The sequence below is a fragment of the Anabrus simplex genome, chromosome 1 (assembly GCF_040414725.1).
Source record: "Anabrus simplex isolate iqAnaSimp1 chromosome 1, ASM4041472v1, whole genome shotgun sequence".
Taxonomy (NCBI): domain Eukaryota; kingdom Metazoa; phylum Arthropoda; class Insecta; order Orthoptera; family Tettigoniidae; genus Anabrus; species Anabrus simplex.
Window position 1 is genome coordinate 499,804,353 of NC_090265.1, and position 24,712 is coordinate 499,829,064.

Genomic DNA, 24,712 nt, shown 5'->3' on the forward strand with positions numbered 1-24,712 from the left:
AGTACTATGATCTTTCTTTCTTTCCTTCTTTCTTTCTTTCTTTCTTTCTTTCTTTCTTAATCAGTTTATCCTTCAGGGTTGGTTTTCTCTCGGACTCAGCGAGGGATTTCACCTCTACCACTTCAAGGGCAGTGTCCTGGAACGTGAGACTTTGAGTATGGTGATGAAACTGGTGAGGAGGGCCATTACCTCGCCCAGGCGGCCTCACCTGTTATGCTCAACAGGGGCCTTGTTGGAGGATGGGAGGATCGGAAGGGATAGACAAGGAAGAGGGAAGGAAACGGCCGTGGCCTTAGGTGCCTGGAGAAGTAGGAAAATACGAAAAACCACTTCGAGGATGGCTGAGGTGGGATTCGAAACCCTTCTACTCAGTTGACCTCCCGAGGCTGAGTAGACCCCGTTCCAGCCCTCGTACTATTTGTTTTCAACTTTCATGGCAGAGCCGGGAATCGAAACCGGGCCTCCGGGAGTGGCACACATTAACCACTACACCACAGAAGCGGACTAGTTCTATAATGCAACCTATATGTTTATGTTAGTGCTGAAATCCGATTTCTTACTTTACTAATGCTGAAAGCCCGAAAATGTAATGTTATTCTTTAATAGGGGAATCAGTCTAGAAGGAAATGTTGAAAGTGATGTGATATCTATCCAGGTTCGTTGTTATCCTAATACTATGGGTTACAGTACATTGCACGTATATAAAAGACGCCACTTACAAACTTGCTTGTTATCCGCGAATTTCTGCTGCCACTTAAGTCACTATTTTTCAAGAATGATGACATTTACACATGGTAGATTGTCTTATTGTGCTGTTTTGAACCTTTCTTCTGTCATTTTGAAGTTATTCGCGATCATAAATAATAAACAATCGGCTTTTAGCAACGGCTGATGCACAACGGCTGGTAGAGCTCCATGCGGTACTGGATCGTGACGTCACAGCGCGCCGCTTACGTCAGAGGCCGTTTCACTCGCCTTGCGGGAAGGCACTATTAAATATTTTTTTAATGGTAGAAAACAAGGCAACATACCGCAATGTAATACGTTTACGTACTATTTCATTGGTGTACTTTTCAAAAAAAATATTTTTGAAAATGATGCATGTTCCCAATTGAGCATGATCATTGATGGAGACACGGATTTCCATAAGCAAATTACCCATCAAACATGTCCCCAAAGACCCCGAACGAACTACTGTAATACATTTTCTCTTCAAACCAAGAGAGTTGGCCACGTGGTTTGGGCCACGTATCTATTAGCTTGCATTCGGGAGGTACTGGGTTCGAAACTCGTTGTTGGTTGCCCTGGAGGTGGGTTTCAGTGGTTTTCTAATTTCACAGCAAGCAAATGCTGGGGCTGTACTTAAACCTACGGTCACTTTCTTCCAATCCTATCCGATCGTCGCCATAACACTTGTCTGTGTTTTTGCGACATAAAAACAAGTACCGGGGTTAGGGGCTGGTGCGCTGGCCTTCTGAACTAAGGTTGGCGGATTCGATTACGGTTCAGTCCGGTGGTGTTTGAATGTGCTAGAATATGCCAATCCCGTGTCAGCAGATTTTTTTATGAAAGAAGTCTTGCAGGACAAAGTTCTGGCACCAAGAGATTCTCGAATAACGTAAATGTAGTTAGTGGGACGTAAAATCATTATTATTATTATTATTATTATTATTATTATTATTATTATTATTATTATTATTATTATTAAAAGAGCGGCCCCATGACGTTGCACATCAGGTTTGCTTTAAATACGGGCTGTACTGTGAGGGAGCGTTAGTTACTTGTGAGATTGGACGGAGTGACTTTGAGTCGGTCAAGAATTCCTTCACGACAACGAGGCCAGTATCAGCAGCTCACTGCGATTGAACGAGGCCATATAATGCGGCTGTGTGAAGGTGGATGTTCCTTGCGCGCTATTATAAAACGACTTGCCAGGAATGTCTGCTGGCAGCAGTGGTCACGAGAAGGTACGCTCGCAAGAAGACCGGGCTTCGGACGTCCCCGTGGCACCATCGAGAGGGAGGACCGCCGTATTCGGCGTATGGCTGTGGCGCAGCGGACTGCGTCTGCAGCAGCAATTCGAGCGGCAGTTTGCACCACAGTGACGCAACGAACTGTTCGAAATCGGTTACTTGAAGAACAGTTCCGAGCAGACGCCCTGAGGCGTGCATTCCACTTACCCCAAACCACCGCCGTCTGCGACTTCAGTAGTGTCAAGCGAGAGCTCATTGGAGGATGGAGTGGAGGTCCGTTGTGTTTTCCATTGAAAGCCGGTTCTGCCTTGGTGCTAGTGATGGCCATGTGTTGGTTAGGAGACCATGCGAACGCCTGCATTCCACCTGTCTGTGGCATCGACACCGGGAGTTCTGGTCTGGGGAGCAATTTCCTATGACAGCAGGAGCACTGTCGTGGTTTATCCCACGCATCTCGTGATTCAACCTGTTGTGCTGCCATTCATGAACAGCATTCCCGGGGATGTCTTCCAACAGTATAATGCACTCCCCCATGGCGCTGTTGTAACCCAACGTGCTCTACAGAGTGTCTACATGTTGCCTTGGCCTGCCTGGTCTCCCGATCTGTCTTTAATCGAGCACGTATGGGACATCATTGAACGACAACTCCATCGTCATCCTCAACCGGCATTAACCGTCCCTGTATTGACGGACCAAGTGCAACAGGCGTGGAACCCACAAGCTGACATCCGCATCCTGTAGGACACAATGCATACACGTTTGCATACTTGCATTCAACAATCAGGCGGTTATTAATGGACCAGCATGGCACATTTGCGATGGCTTTCCTCGCGCGAATATTAACCTGTAGTCTTGTACCTTTAATCAATTAAATATGTTACTTCGACAAATATATTGCAGAACTTTCCGTATTCTGCATTCCTTATTTCATGGTGTTTGGATATTTGTTTTCCGCCAGTGTATATAAACGTTAAAAAATACACGTTTTTCAAACCGTGAAACTGTTTAATCCATATATTCTGAGTCATACGGATACACATAGAGAGCTATACCGGTATGGTCTCACTCTGAGGTTCGAGTCCCACTGATCGAAAAAAATCACCTTGATATTGGCTGGTAGGGGAGGAGGTAGGGGAGGAGAGGTGGTGGTATACACTTTCTAATGACTAGATAGCTTGTCAAAAGCCTGGATTAAATTCCAGACCTCTCCGCATTGTTCATATGTAGTGAGGGCAGATGACGCTGTTGACGGTGATTTGTCCGTCGGATGGAGACGTTAAATCTTGGTTCTATTCCACAGGAGTAGGATTTGTGCCCGCACCGGCTTTCACATTCTCCCTTCCTACTTTCATATATCACATCACTTTATATAATTAACTTCTCTAATGTGGTTGACGTTAGGAAGGGCATCTGATCGTAAAACGCGCTACGAAGATTCACCTCACTTCATACCCTACCCCGTAGAGAAACTGGACAAGGGTTGGACACATACACACGTTTATTCGAGAATACGGATAATCAGAAGCCGCAGCGTGTGTGTGTGTGTGTGTGTGTGTGCGCACGTGGGCAGGAATTTCGGTTTGAAAGAGACATCTGTGGCCTGCATGGTAGTTTTCCGACACTTACTTGAGTTGAGATCGAGCTCCGTAGCTAGCTGATTAACGAGGGGTCCTTGGTTTGATTCCTGGCAGGGTCAGGGATTTTAATAATAATAATAATAATAATAATAATAATAATAATAATAATAATAATAATAATAAATCATAAAAATGATATTATTGATTTTGCGTCCCACTAATTACATTTACGGTTTTCGGAGACGCCGAGTTGCCGAAAGTTTGCCCTATAGGAGTTATTTTACGTGTCAGTAAATCTACCTACACGAGGCTGACGTATTAGTGACCAGGGATTTTAACTTGCATTGGTTATTTTCCCTGGCGCGGTGACTGAGAATTTGTGTCATCATCAGCATTAGATTTCATTCTACATAGGGCCCCACCCTCACAGACGTGTAGGTCACAAGGTATCTGCGAAGGCGAAACACTATTATCATTACCTAACCTGAAGTGGCGAACGACGGAATACTGCTTGTAGGATTGGCTTAGTATTTGACTTCTCTTCACATTTGCCCTCACAAAGCTCAATGCACTGTGACCCAGAACCTCTAAATAATCATAAATTTCTACAGACCCGGAAATGTAACGAGCTAATACTTTCTTTACAATTTTCTTTACGTTGCCCCGACACAGATAGGTCTTAGAGCGACGATGGGATAGGAAAGAAACAGCCCCAGCATTTGCCTGGTGTGAAAATGGTGAACTACTGGAAAACCATCTTCAGGGCTGTGGGGAGTGGGCTTCGAACCCTCTACCTCCAGAATGCAAGCTGAGATCTATGTGATCCAAACTGTGCAGCCACTCTTTAGGTCAAGGTAATACGTATGCTCTGGCCTTCTAGTGATAAGAAGTGTTATTCTTCCCAATGGTGCAGTGACAGCTTATCAGTTCTTGAATTGTCAATACCTACTGTAGTTCCATATTTCGGATAGTATTTACTCATGACCTTGTGAGACAGAACATTTCTCCATACGTTCGAGATACCAACAGTAGGTCCGGCTCAATGGCTAAATGGTTAGCGTGCTGGCCATTGGTCACAGGGGTCCCGGGTTTGGTTCCCGGAAGGATCGGGAATTTTAACCATCATTGGTTAATTTCTCTAACGCGGGGATGGGTGTATGTGTCGTCTTCATCATTTCATCCTCATCATTACGCGCAGGTCGCCTTCGGACGTCCAATCGAAAGACCTCCACCTGACGAGTCGAACATGTCCTCGGACATTCCTGCCACCAAAAGCCATAATCCATTTCATTTCATTTCACTAACAGTTGGATGAGTCGCACGAAAACAATTCCAATGGAGCTTTGTCGGGTTCACGGCTGCAAGTTTTGAAATAGAATAAATTTCTTATATCTAAACAAATTTTGCACATCCGAAGGACCACGAATTCCAAATCATTTACCACTACTAGGGTAGTTGATGAGCTAGGCTGGGACTCCACCAGCGCGGAACTTACTTCACGACGCTGGGTCGCCTTACATTTGATACAGTTTGCTTTACGTCTCACCGACACAGATAGGCCTAAGTTTTATTGTCAGAGAGGATAGGAAAGGTCTAGGAGTGGAAATGAAATGACCGTGGGCTTAATTAAGACACAGCCGCAGCATTTGCTGGTGTGAAAATTGGAACCAGGGAAAACCATCTTCAGGGATGCCGACAATGGGGTTCGAACCCACTATCTTCTGATATTTACGTGACCCAAACCGCGCAGCCACTTGTTGAGTTTTTAATTTTGAGACGCTCCAGATAAGACTTTCGACATTGATGATTTTGGACTTTTGCCATTTCTAATAAGCTAGTTTATTCTCTAGCATGCGCTTTCGGTAAGTTTGGAGCCTTTCATTATGTTGTGGCATTTTACGAAAGAGATACATTTTTCGCAGCTCTTCGCACCAAAATGTTGTCAAATGTTCACTATTTGATTTTGTTGTGCCGTATTCGTGTAGAACACAGTAAGACGAATCAAACGTCAAACAAGAATAATTTCCCACCTTTGCCATTTGTTTTGAAGTTTTTCATTTAATAATCCTGTTATCACTCAAACGCATGTAACCAAAAAGACAACCGTACATCCGGATGTCTTACGATTCACTGACGTTAACAATGACGATTCTCTCTCATTTTCTTTTTTTCAATTTCCTTTACTTCGCACCGACACAGACTGGTCTTACGGCAATGGTGAGATAGGAAAGGGCTAGGAGTGGGAAGGAAGCGACCATGGCCTTAATTAAAGTACAGCTACAGCATTTCCCTGGTGTGGAATAGGAAAGCACGGAAAACCATCTTCAGGGCTGCCGACTGTGGGCTTCGAACCCACTATCTCCCGAATGCAAACTGGCAGCTACGTGACCCAAACATCGCAGCCAATCGCTCGATGAACGATTCTCTGTTTATGGAATATGAATTGATGAGTATGCTATGGTGATATTCATATGCGATGTCTCTCTAAATATTTTCTTTTTAAATGTTGATGGCTGCGTTTTGAAAGAAGTTAAGAAAATTTGTTCAATTCGCTCTGTAGTAAATGAGTATTATACTTGCATTGTGTCAGTAATTAAGAATAGTTAATTATTTGAGCTTGTCGGTAAATAGTTTCTCTAGTAGCTATTTACGGAGAACTGTTATTCAGTTATAACCACGGAACACCATTCTACAAATTTCTTGTGTAAAAGAGAAGACATCAATTATCGTATCGTTATGGACAGTTGTAAATGAAAAATATAATTTAGGATTTCTAAAAGACATGTTTGTCGTATAAAGGGTTAAAGTAAGCACTCGATTTCTCTGTCCACAGCTACGTGAGCAGCACCACACTATGGCTGGCTGTGGTGCTCCCTCTGCTGGTCACGCTGATGATCCTGGCGGGCGGTACGTGGTACTGGCGCAGACGAAGAGTGACCTCTCAGTGCAACCACTTCTACAACCCAGTGTACATGTCCGAGAGCATGGTGCTGGCGCTAAGCCCATCCTCCGAGGAGACCGCAGCGGCCCAGGTGCAGATGATGCCTTGCAAGGACTGAGTGTTCCCTTTCAGCACGCAAGGAACCTCCACACTTCGCTATCCTCAGCAGTGTCTGTTTCCGACCAGACACAGGGGATGCAGTCATCAGACGCGGAATATCATCCTCTGACACACAATCCATAGTTATAAATCGTACTAAATAAAATTCCTTGTCAGTTTAGGACAGGAAGATAAATTTCGGAAGCACCAAACCATCTCAACCATAGTTCATCAGATCATAATCACATTTGTTTTCTGCTCATGAAAGAGTCACACCAGTACATTATATCCACCAGAAGACAACTATTCTCACTCGAAGTGTTTTTGAACGTTGGATGAGGTTATACAGATATAAACCTTATTTTGGTGCAGTGGTCAGAATGGGTGCACGATTGATTAAGAGTCTACGATTAGAGGCGTATCCATGCTAAATAATGATATGTTATTCCAAGTCAAGATCATCGGATTGTTTTCTGTACTTTTTGTGTTTTAAACAGCCCCTTTTATTTCAAAATATTAGAATATTCAACGTTGCCTCATCATATGCTACAAGATTTGCTCGCGAGTGGCCACCAGATTAAGTTCAAACTTAGAATAATACGTCGATTAGGAAGGTAAACTATTTGTAAACGTAAGGATGACCGCACGTTTGGAGTGACGGAATGAAACTGATCTTTAGATGCTCCTTCTTAGGCTCTACTTTATATGTGCCCCTAGTAATGCTGATATTCCTGTCCGGCGAGTACTGACCAATAAATTGACTTATCGTAAACTGCTGAAGAAATTATGACATGCGCGTTAGGTCTCTAATCCTTTCCTGGAAGAAATTTCACGTGAAATAGGATACCATTCGAAACACACAGGTTTTTAATAGGTATTTACAATTAGGCTTGATTTTGGATGAGGACAAGATCAAGAAATGTTATATGTTTGTGCTACAACTATGATAGAAAAGGGCCACTAATGATGTTATGATAGTGGTGATTGGTACTTTAGTGTCCGTAGAAAGATCTTAAACCCTTGGCATATTATATTAAATGTATAATTAAACAAAAATCTTATTTAACAGACACATGTAAATGAATTGATACTGCATGGTTGAAGTTGTAGGTTTGGCATCTACTGGAAGAGCAAGTCCGTCTTGGCTATCATCAGTTCAGTGAGCTTATCTTGGGGGATATTTTGGAACATACAGGCTAATTTTTGAAACGCCATTCCTGCAAAGGATCTTCCAATATTCTTCCCATATTTAGCATAGGGGACAACTGCAATACGTGATTCATGTCATCAAATTTCACATTTGGGTACGTGTTCCTTGCAAGAATAGACAAGGCAGGACTATTCTGTACCAGTCCATAGCATATTTAAACATTGCATTCGCGTCATAGGAGGAAGAAGGCGTAGTAAAGTAAGGAGGAGATAGATATTATAGTCCATCGAAACTATGAAATGAAGAGAAAAAGAAATAGAGGAATCCTCGAAGTGTGAGTCTGTTGGGTTAAGAAATGAAATTACCATTAACGGGAGAAAACAAAGAAGAAATACTGTCGATTCTGAAATGGATCGACTAAGCGATAGAAAAGAAAGGGGGATTTCGGAACAAGTAAGTAGTAGCAATACTGGATTCAGCCGTGTCCTCCGGTGGGCACATGGGTACTTCTCAAAACTCATGATTCCTGGAGGTGAGGCTGCAGAAATTAAAGACTATAACTTACTCCTAAATGGTCCCCATTCTACCGAAATCAAGGAATTATGCGGAAGTGGTAACGATGTGGATATAAATCAGGAGAACCATATTTTATGTGCATTTCGATGAAGGAGGAAGTAACTTCCAAATTTTCAGTTATCATGTCAGCCACCCTACGTCGTCAAATTATCGCGGTAAACGTCTCCTAAGATTTCGTAAGGTGCCGAAGAAAGATATATTCAGAATATTCGTGAGACCATTCCCCATTCTTCCTAAGTACTGAGATTTCAATGATGTCATTTTATTCTCAGAGCTTTGCTTTCGTCTGGAAAACGAAAGGGAAAGAAGAGGAAGACAAGAAATGCGGTTACAGGGTTGTCATCTCCTGAAACTTTACTTCGATCAAACGTGTCTTCCCATTCAAAAACCATGGGTTCGTGATAAGTCTGGTCTGTGTTGGCACGTTGTAACATTTTCATAGATTCAACGGCCATCCTTCCCATTTAAACACGAAATGTTTTACTCACTGTTCCACTCCCACGTCTATTCTCAACAATAAATCAATCATCCGCTATTTGTTACCAGTCAACCTCTTGTCATTGCGGAGAGCTCTACGAAACTATATTTCGAGGAAGTGCGGATGGAGTCATCGTATGCCGTACTTAAATACAGAACAACTTGGAAGTATATCCCGAATTAATGAAGTGTGGACTTTTTCTAACAGGTTGTAGTGCGACTGAAGGTGTGTAATATTAGGTAATACGAACGAGACTACTGAACTCTAATAAGCAGAGAGGATTCTCAAAGACATATTCTAGTCAGAGTTGCATAAAAGGCTTAAAATAAACTGTAATTGAATTGTTACTTTGTACTAATTGTAAATAATATAAATAAAAAATATACTTCTAATACTGAGGTGTCGCTTTTTAAACTTCATAGCCCGGTACAAATACGAGAGTATGTTTCCCTGATTTATCGCTCAGAAAGAAGAAACACGAGCTCGCTGCATTTTATGTATCCGATAGTTTGTAGTCTTATCGATAGATTGTGCACAGGTGCACAAGTCGGTAAACCAACACCTCGGCACAGTGGTAGTTGCAAAATGGTGAAGTAACTGGTAACGGAGTATAGTAATCCATTTTCTGCGAGTGAAAACAAAAGGCCCGTCAACATTCGCAGGAGATTTGTGTCTGTATAGAGGAGGTGTCTGTGTAGAATTTGCAGAGAGCCGAATAACTGTAAATTCCAAGAGCGAAGTGGTCGTCCATCAACACCTGACCACTCGTTATTGCTATTAATGAAACGGTACGGGAGAACAGGTACGCAACACTGAATCAGTTAATGGTAGTCAACGAAAAGGACACATTTTTCTAGCATCTAGGTAAGGACAAACCCATAATAACGGTATAGATCAGATTAGATTAATTATATCAGATTAGTTTAGATATTTAATTAGGTTGGGTAATATGAAGTAATAATATTTGTAATTTCACTTTGTGTAGTTGGGATGACAATCCCGTAACAAGCAATAAAAATTAAATACATTAAAGCTGTGACAAATACTTGAATAACTTTGGTAAGTATGCTGGAGTCCGCCTTCGTGTTGTAGTGATTAGTGTGATTAGTTGCCACCCCCGGAGGCCCATGTTCGATTCTCGGCTCTGCCACGAAATGTGTAAAGTGGGCCTCGGGAGGTCAACTGAGTAGGGGGGGGGTGTTTGATTTACACTTCAGTAATCTTCGAAATGATTTTCCGTGGTTTCCCACTTCTGCTCCAGGCAAATTCCGGCATGGTACCTAATTTAAGGCCACGGCCGATTCCTTCCCTCTTCCTTACTAACTCCCCATCCCGCCACAAAACACCCGTTCAGCATAGCAGGTGAGGCCGCCTAGGCAAGGTACTGGTCGTTCTTCTCAGTTGTATCCGCCGACCCAAAGTCTCACGCTCCAGGACATTGCCTTTGAGGTGGTAGAGGTGGGATCCCTCGCTGATTCCGAGGGAAAATCAACCTTGGACGGTGAATGGATTAAGAAAGGAAATAGTATGTCGGAAAATAAATTAATGATACCGAAATAAAGTGGTGTTGATTATTTTGGTCTGCTTTTACGTGTTCACCTACAACACTTTAGGGAAACTTAATGTTTGACTCACCTATGTACAAGTAAGTATTATGTTTTTTTTTTGCATCTCTTTGCACAATTTTTTCGCGTTTCTGATGTACCATTCTCAATATTTGCTTCAAATATTATGTTATTAATGAATCACTGAAATAGTACACCAAGCTCGATAGCTGTAGTCGCTTAAGTGCGGCCAGTATCCAGTAAACGGGAGATAGTGGGTTCGAGCCCCACTGTCGGCAGTCCTGAAGATGGTTTACCGTGGTTTCCCATTTTCACACCAGGCAAATGCTGGGGATGTACCTTAATTAAGGCCACGGCCGCTTCCTTGCACTTCCTAGGCCTTTCCTATCCAATCGTCGCCATAAGATCTATCTGTGTCGGTCCGACGTAAAACAAATAGCGAAATAGTACAAAAATTCACATATCCACTGAAATATATTTACAAGGTAATCATTGAGATCACGAGTACGACTCTTTGGCTAAATGTTCAACGTACTCGCCTTGGGATTAAGGTAAAGAAGAAGAAGAAGAAGAAGAAGAAGAAGAAAATTGCATTCAGAAGATAAAATAATTTAGTCTTATACTACTTTCCACAAAGCGACAGTACTAGAAAACGTCGAACAGGTGTATTAAACATCAGACTCAGACTAACACAAGCAAGGGAGACCTTTCTTAAGAAAATAAATTTGCTGATTTCAAACACTGATATAGCAATTAGAAATGTTTAGACGTTTGTATGAACTATGGCATTGCATGGAATTGAAAAATACACGATAACTAGCTCAAGAAGAAAAAGAAAAGAAGCTTTTGAAATTTAACGTTACAGAGGAATTCTGAAAGTCGGGTAGGTAAATCGGATCATGAAAGAAGCGGTACTAACTTGAGTTGGCGAGAGGAAAGCAATTTCGCCAAGATCGACCAGAAGAGGGGAGGACGCATTTTGAGATACCTAGGACTTATTCATTTAGTTTTTGAAGGAAGTGTAGGGAGTTAAGGACAACGGGAGTAGACCAAGACAGATCAGAGTACTGTAGATGTGGAATTTAGTAGTTACGTTGAAATGAACAGTTAAACACGGAGTGGAGTGGCTGGATCAAACTAGTCTATGGATGACCCAAATAACAATACATATTGTAAGCTCCATAATTTGTTTGAATTTACAGAAAAGGTCTGTGTTTTTGTGAAGCCTTATTTTTCTTCTGAAATCAGGCTAAATATTGTTGTTTTCTCCACACTGTGTAGGTGTCAGGGAGAACAGCCGTAAAACTAGACCATGAGGACAGGGAGAAGATATTAAATTCTGCTGTACCTTCTATGTAATACCAAGGACATACTTCGCTGAACTGTTTGCAAGCCCGTTCAAGAATTTTGTAAGAATATTTTTGAAGGATTATTTATACAAGATGTAACAATGAGGTAAGCCAAACTTTCAGGACATACTTCTCACACGTAGAAGGTGACATGGGTCCAGAAACGCTTTATTTCCGTGTTAGAACTAATTTTCTACAACTCTACATAGTGCATTAATCACGGGAAACGCACAGGAGGAGAACCACATGAAACTTTCTTTTTCTTGCATGAAATGTTCAAAACGATATTTATTTGCCTGAAGAAAGGTTTAAGGGTAGCGAGTCTAGCTCTTAACCGAAGGCACCGGCCTGGTCAGGGATTTCTACTTAGATTTGAGGGCGTGTACGAAGTACTCTTAGCCTATCTGAGAACAATTGACGACCTATCTAACGGTGAGATAGCGGCCCCGGTTTAGAATAACGGCCGATAAGATTCGTAGTACTAATTACTGTCACCTCGTAAATTGCGGTCCGGAGCAGCAGTCGCTTGGTCCGCCAGTGCTATAGTGTGCCACGAGATTAGTTACTTTGATTCGTTGGACGAAATGCATTTATTTATTTATTTATTTATTTATTTATTTACCTCGCACCGACTCAGACAGGTCTTATGGTGATGATGGGATAGGAAAGGGCTCGGAACGGGAAGGAAGCTACCGTGGCCTTCATTAAGGTTCAGCTCCAGTATTTGCCTGGTGTGAAAATGGGAAAAAAGGAAAATTATCTTAGGGGATGCCGACAAAGGGGTTCGAACACCCTATCTCTCGAACACAAGCTGACAACTACGTGATCCAAACCACGCAGGCACTCGCTTGATTATCGAATAATTACTTGGATATGGGTTGAGATGGCAAGACTGGCCATGAAGTAGCTCGTGGGTTTGCGATACTCATTAATTGATGATGAGCCATTAAACTTGTGCTTCTAGTTGCACTGGATTTCCAGGAAAGACTTCGCTTGAACTCCTAGTTTTCTCAATAGGTCATGCTTGAAGAGCGAGCTGATTGCACGATCGTGTGGGAGATAACATACTAGTGCCTGTAATTGAATGATGAGCCTTGGTTGCGAGTTGCCATGGCCTTGGTGCTCTATTGAAGGAATTCAACAAAAAGCCTGATTACAATTTTATTACAGTGCAAATATGGCTGTGTATCAAAATATGCTTATGGTTCTACGTGACTTTAAATATTGTGATCATAAGTAACTAGATTCACAAGTTTGCATCATTTGGCCGTGCGGTTAGCGGCGCGCGGCTGTAAGCTTGCATCCGGGAGATAGTGGGTTCGAACCCCACTGTCGGCAGCCCTGAAGATGGTTTTTCATTTTCACACCAGGAAAATGCTGGGGCTGTACCTTAATTAAGGCCACAGCCGTTTCCTTCCTACTCCTAGGTTTCCTATCTCATCGTCGCCATAAGACCTATCTGTGACGGTGCTACGTAAAACCACTAGCAAGAAAAACCGGGCGAGTTGGCCGTGCGCGTAGAGGCGCGCGGCTGTGAGCTTGCATCCGGGAGATAGTAGGTTCGAATCCCACTATCGGCAGCCCTGAAGATGGTTTTCCGTGGTTTCCCATATTCACACCAGGCAAATGCTGGGGCTGTACCTTAATTAAGGCCACGGCCGCTTCCTTCCAACTCCTAGGCCTTTCCTATCCCATCGTCGTCATAAGACCTATCTGTGTCGGTGCGACGTAAAACTCCTAGCAAAAAAAAAAAAAAAAAAAAAGCAAAAAAAGTTTACATCATATTCAATCAGCTAAGTAAGTAAATTCGTGTCGTCATCCCGGGGTGGTGCAGCTCTTTACAGGCACACTCCCAATGGGGCTGAGCTGCATGTTCCATATCAGCCCTCCTGCCATTCTTAAATTTCTGGTAGTACCGGGAATCAAACCCGAGCCCGAAGACGGCCGCTAATAACACTAACAGTTATAATACGGAGGTGAACATTGAACCAGGTGAAGAGACGTAATGAATACCATACGGGCCCGACTGCACTGGGTCCCGTGGTTCAAATCCCGGTCACTCCATGTGAGGTTTGTGCCGGACAAAACAGAGGTGGGACAGGATTTTCTCCACGTACTCCGGTTTTCCCTGTCATATTTCATTCCAGCAGCACTCTCCAATATCATTTCATCTGTCATTCATTAATCATTGCCCCAGAGGAGTGCCACAGGCTTCGGCAGCCGGCACAATTCCTATCCTCGCCGCTAGATGGGGCTTCATTCCTTCCATTCCTGACCTGGTCAACGACTGGAAACAGTCTGTGAATTTTCATTATTATACACTTTATAAAGTCACCAGATAACTCTCCAGTCCTATACATATTACATACTAATTTGTAAATATAACTTTTTAATTTAGTCTATATCCTGATTGTTTTAGTAGTTCTCCAGGTATTTAATCAATCCCAGGAGCGTTGCTATTTTTAATGTCCTGTAGAGCCAACTCAAATTCTTCTTTCATAATAGGCGATCCCAAGTTATCCTGTTCTACTTCATATTCTCTTTCTAATATGTAATTTCGGCCGAGCTGAGTGGCTCAGACGGTTGAGGCGCTGGCCTTCTGACCCCAACTCGGCAGGTTCGATCCTGGCTCAGTCCGGTGGTATTTGAAGTTTCTCAAATACGTCGGCCTCGTGTCAGTAGATTTACTGGCACGTAAAAGAACTCCTGCGGGACAAAATTCCGGCACCTGGGCGTCTCCGAAAAGAGTAGTTAGTGGGACGTAAAAGAAATAACATTATTATTACTAATATGTAATTACTGCTATATCTCTTATACAGTTCTTCTATATATTCTTTCCATCTCTTCAAAATCAATTCATCATCATCATATATGATTTTCCCATCTTTGTCCTCAATACTCATTATTCCAAAGAAACTCCTAATATATCTATACGCCATATCTATTTGTCCTGCTTTCTTACTGTTGTTTGAATCTTCACAAATACTAATAAATATTTCTCTTTATCTTGTTTTACTTTCCTTATTATCATATTTCTAACGACCTTATATTTCTTCCCATCTTCTTCATTATTCGAGTTCTTATATTTCTTTCTCTCATTAATCATATCTACAACCTCCTGGCTGATCAATTCTTTTCTATTTTCTATTTTTCATCCTATAAGTGATTCTGTTGATTCTAGAATTATATTCCTAATTTTATTCCAATTCTCTTCTACACCTACTTGTTCTTCATATTCTTCTAGTCCAATCTTATTTGTTTCATTTTCATAAAGACTCATCTCTAAGTCTAGAAATATCCCATTGTTTCTTTCCATTCCGTTGCAGTTTTAAAAACTTTAGTTCGCATTGCATAATAATTACATTATGATCAATGTTGATATCAGCTCCAGGGTAACTATTACTACCCTTTACTTGATTCTTAAATCGGTCTTTTACTAATATGCAATCTATTCGAGCTCTTCTTAAGTCACCCGGTGCTTTCCACATGTATCTCCTTCTAGGGTGGAGCTGAAATATTGTATTTGTTACTACTAATTTATGTTGTGTACAAAATTATATTAATCTTTCAATTCTCTTATTTCTATTCCCTAGTCCAAATTTACCAATGACATTTCCTTCAACTCCTTCACCAACATTTGCATTCCAATCTCCAAGTAAGATTAAATTTTCTTCTCCCTTAATATCACCTAGGGGCTGCCTGGCCGAGGCGGTAAAGGCGTGCTTGGTTCACCTGGAAAGACGTGGGTTCGAATCCCCGTCAGGAAGTCGTAACATTTAAGAAACTATATTTCCACTTCCGGAGGTGCATATGGCCCTGAAGTTTACTCAGCCTACACCAAAAATGAGTACCAGGTTAATTCCTGGGGGCAAAGGCGGCCGGGCGTAGGGCTAACCACTCTATCCCATCACGTGCCGAGGTTAACAATGGTGGAAGCCTTTACCTTCCACTGCTCCAAGGGCCTTCATGGCCTGTATGGAGGTGACTTTGCTTTTTTTTTAAATATTACTTATTAATTCATTTAAATCTTCGTAAAACTGTTCTAGCACTTCGTTATTTTCATCAGTTGTCGGCATATAAACTTGAAGTATCACTGTGTCTTTTGGTTCGGTTTCAGTTCCTACTAAAATTAGTCTCTCGTTATATTGCACATATCCCTTACTATATCTTCTAAATTCTTATGTAAAATTATACCAATGCCGCTATAATATACAAAACTAATTAACTTATTAATAGATTTTCTTTTGGAGGTTAAATATTTTGTAGGGATTGAAATACAACTTCAATAAATACACGTTTCTATCTTTTGTCTTCAGCCTACATTTTAAAAACTTTATTGTACTCACATTTGATTCTAAAGAATCTGAAGCATGCAGCATACTTTCTGGAATTCACAGAAATTGACGATTTCAGTAATAACATTAATTAATGGCGTGTGGCCTCCGGAAAGGCCTGGTGCAGGTCTGTTGTTTTAAGTTGACTCCCGTAGGCAACCTGCGCGTCGTGATTAGGATGAAACGATGATGAAGACGGCACATACACCCAGTCCCAGTGCCAGGGGAATTGACAAATTACGGTTAGAATTCCAGACCCGGTCGGGAATCGAACCCGGGACCCCTGTGACCAAAGGCCAGCACGCTAAGCATTTAGCCATGGATCCGGACGACGATTTCAATAATATCCGTGGATATCACAGAGTCCGTCTTGGGTCATAACATTTAAGTTTTCGTTTCGAAAATGATCATTTTGCGGAAGGAACAACAACAGGAAAATTTAGGTCTAAAATTTTATGTTTAGGTACCAATTTTCATGGTTTCATGTTTGTAAAGAAGTCCTCAAAAGGGTTAATCAACATTGGGTGTAATCATCATTTGACTGGGTAGCCAATCTTCAGTTGGCTATAGGAGGAGCAGAAAGACAATGGCTACTCTATCGCAGGTAAGCTAAACTCCTGTTGAAGGTGTCTGATCAGTCATCCCGTGGATTAATTGGCAACAAAGACTAGGGCGCCAACCTCCAGGTTTGGATAAAGCACCCTATTATTATTGTTAGTAGCTACCTATGAGAGGCGGTAAAGGCGTGCTCGGTTCACCCCGAAGGACGTGTATTCGATTCGATTTCCCGTAAAAAATTAGAAATGAAATTTCCGCTTTCGCAGAGGCACATGGCCTTGAGGTTCAACCAACTTACACCAACAATGAGTATTACATATTCCATATACGATTGCGCTTGGGCCAGTTGGGTAGACGACAGCGAGGTGAGCAGCAGACACGTCAGTATACCAGGTACAGTCCACATTACCAACAGGACAAAATGTGCCTTAGAGAAGAATTTGTGACTGCTTCAAATACAAAAATTCAATAAGATGAATTCAGAATGGAAAGTGTATTGATCGTAGTCAAGAACTAGCGATATTTCGATCAAGACTGAGAAAAAGAAAATTAGAGCGAAAGGAACCACTGTGTCGCCAAGCACTGACCGACTGACGAACTGAACTACACCTGTTGATTGAGCCGGATGCAAACAAGCAGTAGTTACTGGCATAGCCGAATGCAATCATACACTGCCTCACAAAAGAAAATGAAGCACTCAGAAGAAATGTCAATCTAACTTCGTACATGTGCGCACCACCGATGGGTATACAAATGATTAGAGTTGCAATTCTCTGTGATAGGTAGACCAGCCATCAGAGTGCATTAGTTTTGATCGTGTTTAGTGAGACCTGGTAGGGCATATACCCAAGGACGTGAACCGTGTCAGAAGTTGAGTGATCACTGTGAAGGACACGGGAGATGCTGCTACTCGTGTGAGACAGCGTTATCTGCACCTCGCAGAACTTGGAAGAGGCCTCATCGTGGGTCTCCATTTGGACGTCTGGTCGAATCGTGCAATAACCAGATTTGTGCAGCCTTCGGATGTGGCAGTGGCCCGATGTTGGACTGCATGGAAACGTGAGGGAGGCATATTCGTCGTCAAGTTTCCAGTAGACCACGTCTGACCATTACAAGGGAGGATCGCCGTATTGTGCACCAAGAACATCTGCGCTTACCAACCGAGAACAAGTAATGGACTCCCTGTAACCTCCTGTGGCATAGCACCGGCTGGACTAGGGAATTACCATCCCATGCGTAGGCTGCCATTAACACCACCATTCAAACGGCTGCGCTTGGAGTGGTGCCGTGACCGGGAAGCTTGGAATGCTAATGAATAGTGTCGCATTGTGCTCAGCGATGAATCGCGGTTCCACACTACACCGAATGACCATCGTCTGCGAGTATGGCGGCGACCTGGGGAGAGTTGCCATTTTTCCAATGTTTTGCAGAGGCACTGCGGTGTTACTCCTGGCGTCAGGTATGGAAGTAGAGTTGGCTAGTGTGTATATGCTTCGAAACACTGAACCGGTGCAATTAGCTGTCTCGATGCCTCGACACATCAACGCTTCACTGTTTCGAAGCAGTGAGATTGCTTCCTGTGTCGTGTTGTGTGAACAGAAACTCCAGTCGTTCCTTACACCTCAGCTGCATCGATGCTTCGAAACAGTGACGGTGCTTTATCCTCTCGCCTCAATAGAAACACTCCGCGTGACATTGCCCTGAAGATGAGTCGACACTCGTTAACAGACGACTCATATTCTGAACCGCAATTCAAGTTACTGAAAGAACAATGTACTCCGCAATGTAAGGTTTTTGGTTTTACACTGGAAAAGGACATTGTTTTCAAAGCAGGGTCATTCTATAACAGAAAGACGTTGCCGTTTGTCAAGTGCAAAATTTCGACAATTATGTTATTAAACTTCATTTTGAGGTAGATTTTTAAACTGGATTAGGTCAAGCTGTTACTTTACTTATAATACCAACCCTGAACTCTTCTTACATTCAATTTCTCATTTTATAATCATTCAAATTAGTTCATTTAGCTTATTAACTATCTTACTGTGCTTTCGTGACTAGTTTAGGTTGTTTGTTAATGTACGTAAAATTCCAGTTTCCCACTCTTCTTGAAATTCATTAATCATTTTATAATTATTCAAATTAGTTCCTGCCTTCGCTTTTTTTACTGTAAAAGTGATCCCTTTTAATATCATTCTAAGCGCTTAATGAAGAAGCAAACGACATACACTACTATATTCTAGTACTATTATACTCTACATCATCTATTCATCATACTGTATTTTGTACATTTACTCATTCAATATTTCATGAACCTCATATTTTTTCGTCATGAGAACGTCGAACAGTTTATTCAGTGAACTGAACTTACGTAAGAAGCGTGGTTCATATTTCACCATGCCGTCGCAAAAAACTGCTTCTCATATACTGTAGCCCCAGACAGAAATGCACCGTGTGTCGATACACTGCTTCACTGTGCCATCGCCAGACACTGTCGAGGTACTGCGTATAGGAACACTGTTTCTCTTGCAGTTCGAGGCGGAAGTGCGCCGTGTGTGGACATACTGCTTCACCACGCCATCGCGGGACACTGCCCAGGAACTGCTTCGTTTGCAGTCCGAAACGGAAGTGTGCCGTGTGTCGGTAGACACACTGCTTCACTGTGCCATCGCGAGACACTCTCCAGGTACTGCGTATAGGAACACTGTTTCTTTTGCTGTCCGAGGCGGAAGTGCGCTGTGTGTCGATACACTGCTTCACTGTGCCAATGCGAGACACTATCCAGGTACTGCGTATAGGAACACTGTTTCTCTTGCAGTTCAAGACGGAAGTGTGCTATGTGTTGACATATTGCTTCACCACGCCATCGCGAGACACTGTCCAGGAACTGCTTCTTTTGCAGTCCGAGACGAAAGTGTGCCGTGCGCTGACACACTGCTTCACTGCGCCATCGCGAGGCACTTTCCAGGTACTGCGTATAGGAACTTCGAAGCAATTCGTTGTGCCGTATCGAGTGGGGAGCCATCGGGTATGACTTCAGATCAAGGCTGGTAGTGATTGAGGGAATTCTGACGACACAACGGTACGACATGGACATCCTGCGTTCTCAAGTGTTACCTCTCATACGACAGTATCGTGCCATTTTTCAACAGGACAATGCTCGTCCACACAGGGTACGTGTCTCTATGAACTGTCTGCATGGGGTTGAGATACACCCCTGGCCGGCAATTTCCCAGATCTATCCCCAGTAGAACATGTGTAGGACTTGCTCGGATGTCAACTCCGTCCCAGTATCATTGTCCAGGATATCAAGGACCATTGCGCCCCTCTGCTAGTTAGATGAATATGGTATATGCTTGCGCTAGACCAGCCTAAGTTATTCTTCTCGTATGCCCACGGCAGGGTTCGGCACAGTGAGCACCGAGGAATAAATATCCGGAAAGCACAACACATACACAGGCAGAAAGAGACCGATTTTTTTTAAAAAAAATCAGTAGAAGCTCCAAACAACCAGAGGTAACGGGGGCGACAAATAAATACTTACTTATCATAGTTTGTGCGGACCGGCTTGAAAATGTCCAGAAAGATAAGTTATGAACTGAACTCGAGCCTATAAAATCAAAAGATTTAAAAGACTACCCCTCCTGCTCCTTCAATAATAACGCCGAGTAGGAAACATAGAGTTTATTAAATAAACATCATCAACATGAGTCGTGTAACTCATTGTTGAGCGTCGTGACCCCATTTGACTTCACACAATATTCTTGATTAAGCGGCGCCAACTCTGACGATGTTCAGCTTCTCTTAAAGCGGGCTGAAGAGTCAGACCGGTGGTATGCAGAAATTGATCAATCCACCTGCTCGATGTCCTTCCTCGTGGTATTCTGCCTACAACTTTGCCTTCCACGATACACTTCACCAGATTTTCATTATCCCGTTTTACAATATGTCCAGGAATTGGACGATTTTCCTTATGACGAGAGAAGAGAGACGTTCGGAGATATTCAGTTCTTGAATAATAGATGCATTAGTTCTTCTTTCCGTCCGAGGTACACGGAGCATCCTTCTCCAACACCACATCTGAAAGGCGTAGATACGGTACTTATCTCTTGCCTTGAGGGTCCAGGTCTCGGAGCCATAAAGGAAGATAGAGAACACAAGAGAATCAAATAGTCTAATCTTTCTACTGTTTGTTATTGCTCTGCCCTATCATATTTTTGTGAGTTTGCTCATGGCAACGCGCCCTAAGGTAATATGTCTCCTAATCTCTTTGTCAGAACTTCCGATATCACATATGGTCGACCCAAGGTATATAATTTTATTAAAGTCATGACACACAGTCATAAAATTGTCAGCGGGATCTGTGCCGCTCTGTCAATTACCATTAGTTTGGACTTGCTCAGGTTGATCTTTAGCCCACATTCTAAACTTGTATATTTTACCCTTGCTAGTAATTCTACAAGTTCATCTTGACTGTGGCAAGGAGAGTGGTGTCATCAGCAAAGCGCAGGTTACTGATTTTTCGTCCACCAATTGATATGCCTCCAGTCCAGTCTTTGAGGACTTTCTTCATCACATCCAGCATAGATGTTATATAGAATAGGTGATAATATGCAGCCCAGTCGGACACCCTGCGAAATACTGAATAATTCTAAAATGTCGCCATTTACCTTTACAGTTGAAACGTTGTTTCCATACAGACTTTTCAGTAATGATATTAGATGTTGTGGAATGCCAAGTTCACCAAGAACCTGCCATAGTTTATTCCAGACAACACAATCAGAAACTTTCTTTTAGTCAAGGTAGCATATTAGCACAGGAACACAGAACTCACGAGATTTTTCAATTATTTGCCTCATATTGGACATCTGTTCCAGTGTTCCTTTTCCTGCAACAAATCCTGCTTGCTCAATGGATATGTGAGGCATTATGTAAGAAGTGAGGAGCTGGTTTATGATATACAATAAAATCTTACTTGTATGAGATATCAGAGCAATTGTACGATAGTTGGAACACTTCCTGACTAACATAAGGAAACCAAAATAACACCAATGGCCACACGAAAAATCAGAACAAGTAAAATAATGAATGGAAACAGGCCTTATGAGATCAAAACATATAAACCTTTTCACTACTATCATAGCATCATGTCTACTCATAATAGGATCCGAGGATGATTACCTCGTCGTACTTCCTCTCACCACCACCACTCATAATAGGATCCATTCAATAGGTTTAAACCTCATAAATAAAAATATTCAGAATATAGGGAAATAAATTGTTACCTTAAGAACAATCTGTCCTTGTTGTATTACGCAGTCCTCGGCCCAAAGCAATATATCATTTCAACAGGACGAATATTTAAAGAACATGACACACGGCCATAAAATAAAATACAACCCACAACAATCGTTTCCAACGAACTTCACAAAAAGGTGAAGGCGGAAAGGTAAAAATGATCGGTTCAAAGACCAAAAGGAAGGGGAAGATCACGTGCAAGATTAACAAGGAGTTGCTAAGAAAATAGAAAGTCAAACAGAAACAAATTCAAGTCGCCAAGAAAATGCTAAGATAAGAACAAACAAACGACACAACTAGGCAATATGATATGCGTCCTACATATCTCACATTCGAACACTCACGCAATAAGTTAAAAGGATCCAACGAATAGGGAGCGTATAACAGAGAACAACGGTCAGAAAAGAACCCGCCATAGTATTAGAAATACGGTTCATAAATAATGTCTCACGCGGATATGCGAAGCCAATCCCACACAAGATCGAAATCCCTATTCACATCATCAATACGTCTCTCATATACAACTCAAATGCTTACGCAGCACCAGCCTCCCGTGTACTTCCTTTTCCGATACACAATAACATAGCGGGGATATCGGATAGCAAATTAATAAATAATGCTATTTGCTTTACGTCCCACTAACTACTTTTACGGTTTTCGGAGACGCCGAGGTGCCGGAATTTAGTCCCGCAGGAGTTCTTTTACGTGCCAGTAAATCTACCGACCCGAGGCTGTCGTATTTGAGCACATTCAAATACCACCGGACTGAGCCAGGATCGAACCTGCCAAGTTGGGATCAGAAGGCCAGCGCCTCAACCGTCTGAGCCACTCAGCCCGGCGGATAGCAAATTGGGACATGAATAATAAGAGAGAGGTCCCCACAACATGAACCGTAGAACCGTAACAAAGTTCATTTACTCAATACAGACACTCAGTGATAGTAAGACACAGATCAATGTACCGAGGTGTGACACCACAATAAAACATAGCTAAAATAAGTAATGTCACATGGACAACAACAGTACAAACCACAACGGGCTACAAAATAAATAAATAGATAAATAGCTACAAAGAAAAAGGAAATGGAAGCAAGCGTAATGCCACGTGGTAATATAAAACTAACATGGTTCACGAGGCCAACCCAGAAAAGGGAGAAAGAATGGTGGAAGGACCATAAAAATTGTAGTTAAATTACCTTAATCAGGCCATAAAGCACGTTGGAAACGTCCGAGACCAGTAGTGATCACAATACAGAACATTTGAAATAACGCTTGTAAAAACCAAAAAACTCAAACACCAAGCACGGGTTGTGCTAGACTAACGAACGTTGTTAGGCGTGTTTATACATCTGAAAAATGACGTTGATTCAAATTTCCCGCAAATCGAATTAGCGTGGCGCTAGTAGCGGCCCCATAATATTACACATCAGGTTTGCTTTAAATACGGGCTGTACTGTGCGAGAGCGTTAGTACTTGTGAGATTGGACGGAGTGACTTTGAGTCGGTCAAGAATGCCTTCACGACGACGAGCTAGTATCAGCAGCTCACTGATGTTGAACGAGGCCGTATAATACGGCTACGTGAAGGTGGATGTTCCTTCCGCGAGAAGGTACGCTCGCAAGAAGACCGGGCTTCGGACGTCCCCGTGGCACCATCGTGAGGGAGGACCGCCGTATTCGGTGTATGGCTGTGGCGCAGTGGTCTGCGTCTGCGTCTGCAGCAGCAATTCTAGCGGCAGTTGGCAGCACGCAAGGAACTGTTCGAAATCGGTTACTTGAAGAACAGCTCCGAGCAGACGCCCTGAGGCGTGCCTTCCACTTACCCCAAACCACCGCCGTCTGCGACTTAAATGGTGTCAAGCGAGAGCTCATTGGAGGATGGACTGGAGGTCCGTTGTGTTTTCCGATGAAATCCGATTCTGCTTTGGTGCTAGTGATGCGCATGTGTTGGTTAGGAGGCCATGTGAGCGCCTGCATTCCACCTGTCTGCGGCGTCGACACACTGGACCTACACCGATAGTTCTGGTCTGGGGAGCAATTTCCTATGACAGCAGGAGCACTCTCGTGGTTATCCCACGCACCCTGACTTCAGATGTGTACGTCCGTTTGGTGATTTGACCTGCTGTGCTGCCATTCATGAACAGCATTCCCGGGGGAGTGTTTTCCAGCAGGATAATGCACGGCCACATGCCGCTGTTGTAACCCAACGTACTCCACAGTGATGACATGTTGCCATGGCCTGCTCGATCCTCCGATCTATCCCCAATCGAGCACGTATGGGACATCATTGGGTGACAACTCCAGCGTCATCCACAACGGGCATTAAACGTCCCTGTATTGCCCAACCAAGTGCAACGGGCATGGAACCCCATCCCACAAGCTGACCTGCACAACTCAATGTATGTACGTTTTCATGCCTGCAGTCAACAGTCAGGCGATTACACCGGTTATTAATAGACCAGCATGGCACATTTGCAATGGCTTTTCTCGCGCGGATATTAAACTGTAGTCTTGTGCCTTCAATCAATTAAATATGTTACCTCGACAAATATATTGCCAACATTTCCGTCTTCTTCTTTATCTGTTTACCCTCCAGGGTCGGTTTTTCCCTCGGACTCGGCGAGGGATTCTACCTCTACCGCCTCAAGGGCAGTGTCCTGGAGCTTCAGACTCTGGGTCGGGGGATACAACTGGGGAGGATGACCAATACATCGCCCAGGCGGCTTCACCTGCTATGCTGAACAGGGGCCTTGCGGGGGGGATGGAAAGATTGGAAGGGATAGAACGGGAAGAGGGAAAGAAGCGAAGTTAGGTACCAT

At 42.8% G+C, this 24,712-nt stretch overlaps 1 protein-coding gene across 1 annotated transcript in view; it reads left to right on the forward strand.

The window, feature by feature from the left end:
* Positions 1-9,743, forward strand: part of LOC136867932 (von Willebrand factor D and EGF domain-containing protein) — an 86,612-nt gene extending 76,869 nt beyond the window's left edge. Inside the window, exon 4 of the mRNA XM_067144740.2 lies at positions 6,384-9,743. Coding sequence (XP_067000841.2) covers positions 6,384-6,609 — 226 coding nt within the window. The 3' untranslated portion in view covers positions 6,610-9,743. The remainder of the gene's footprint in view (positions 1-6,383) is intronic.
* The last annotated feature ends 14,969 nt before the right edge of the window (positions 9,744-24,712 follow it).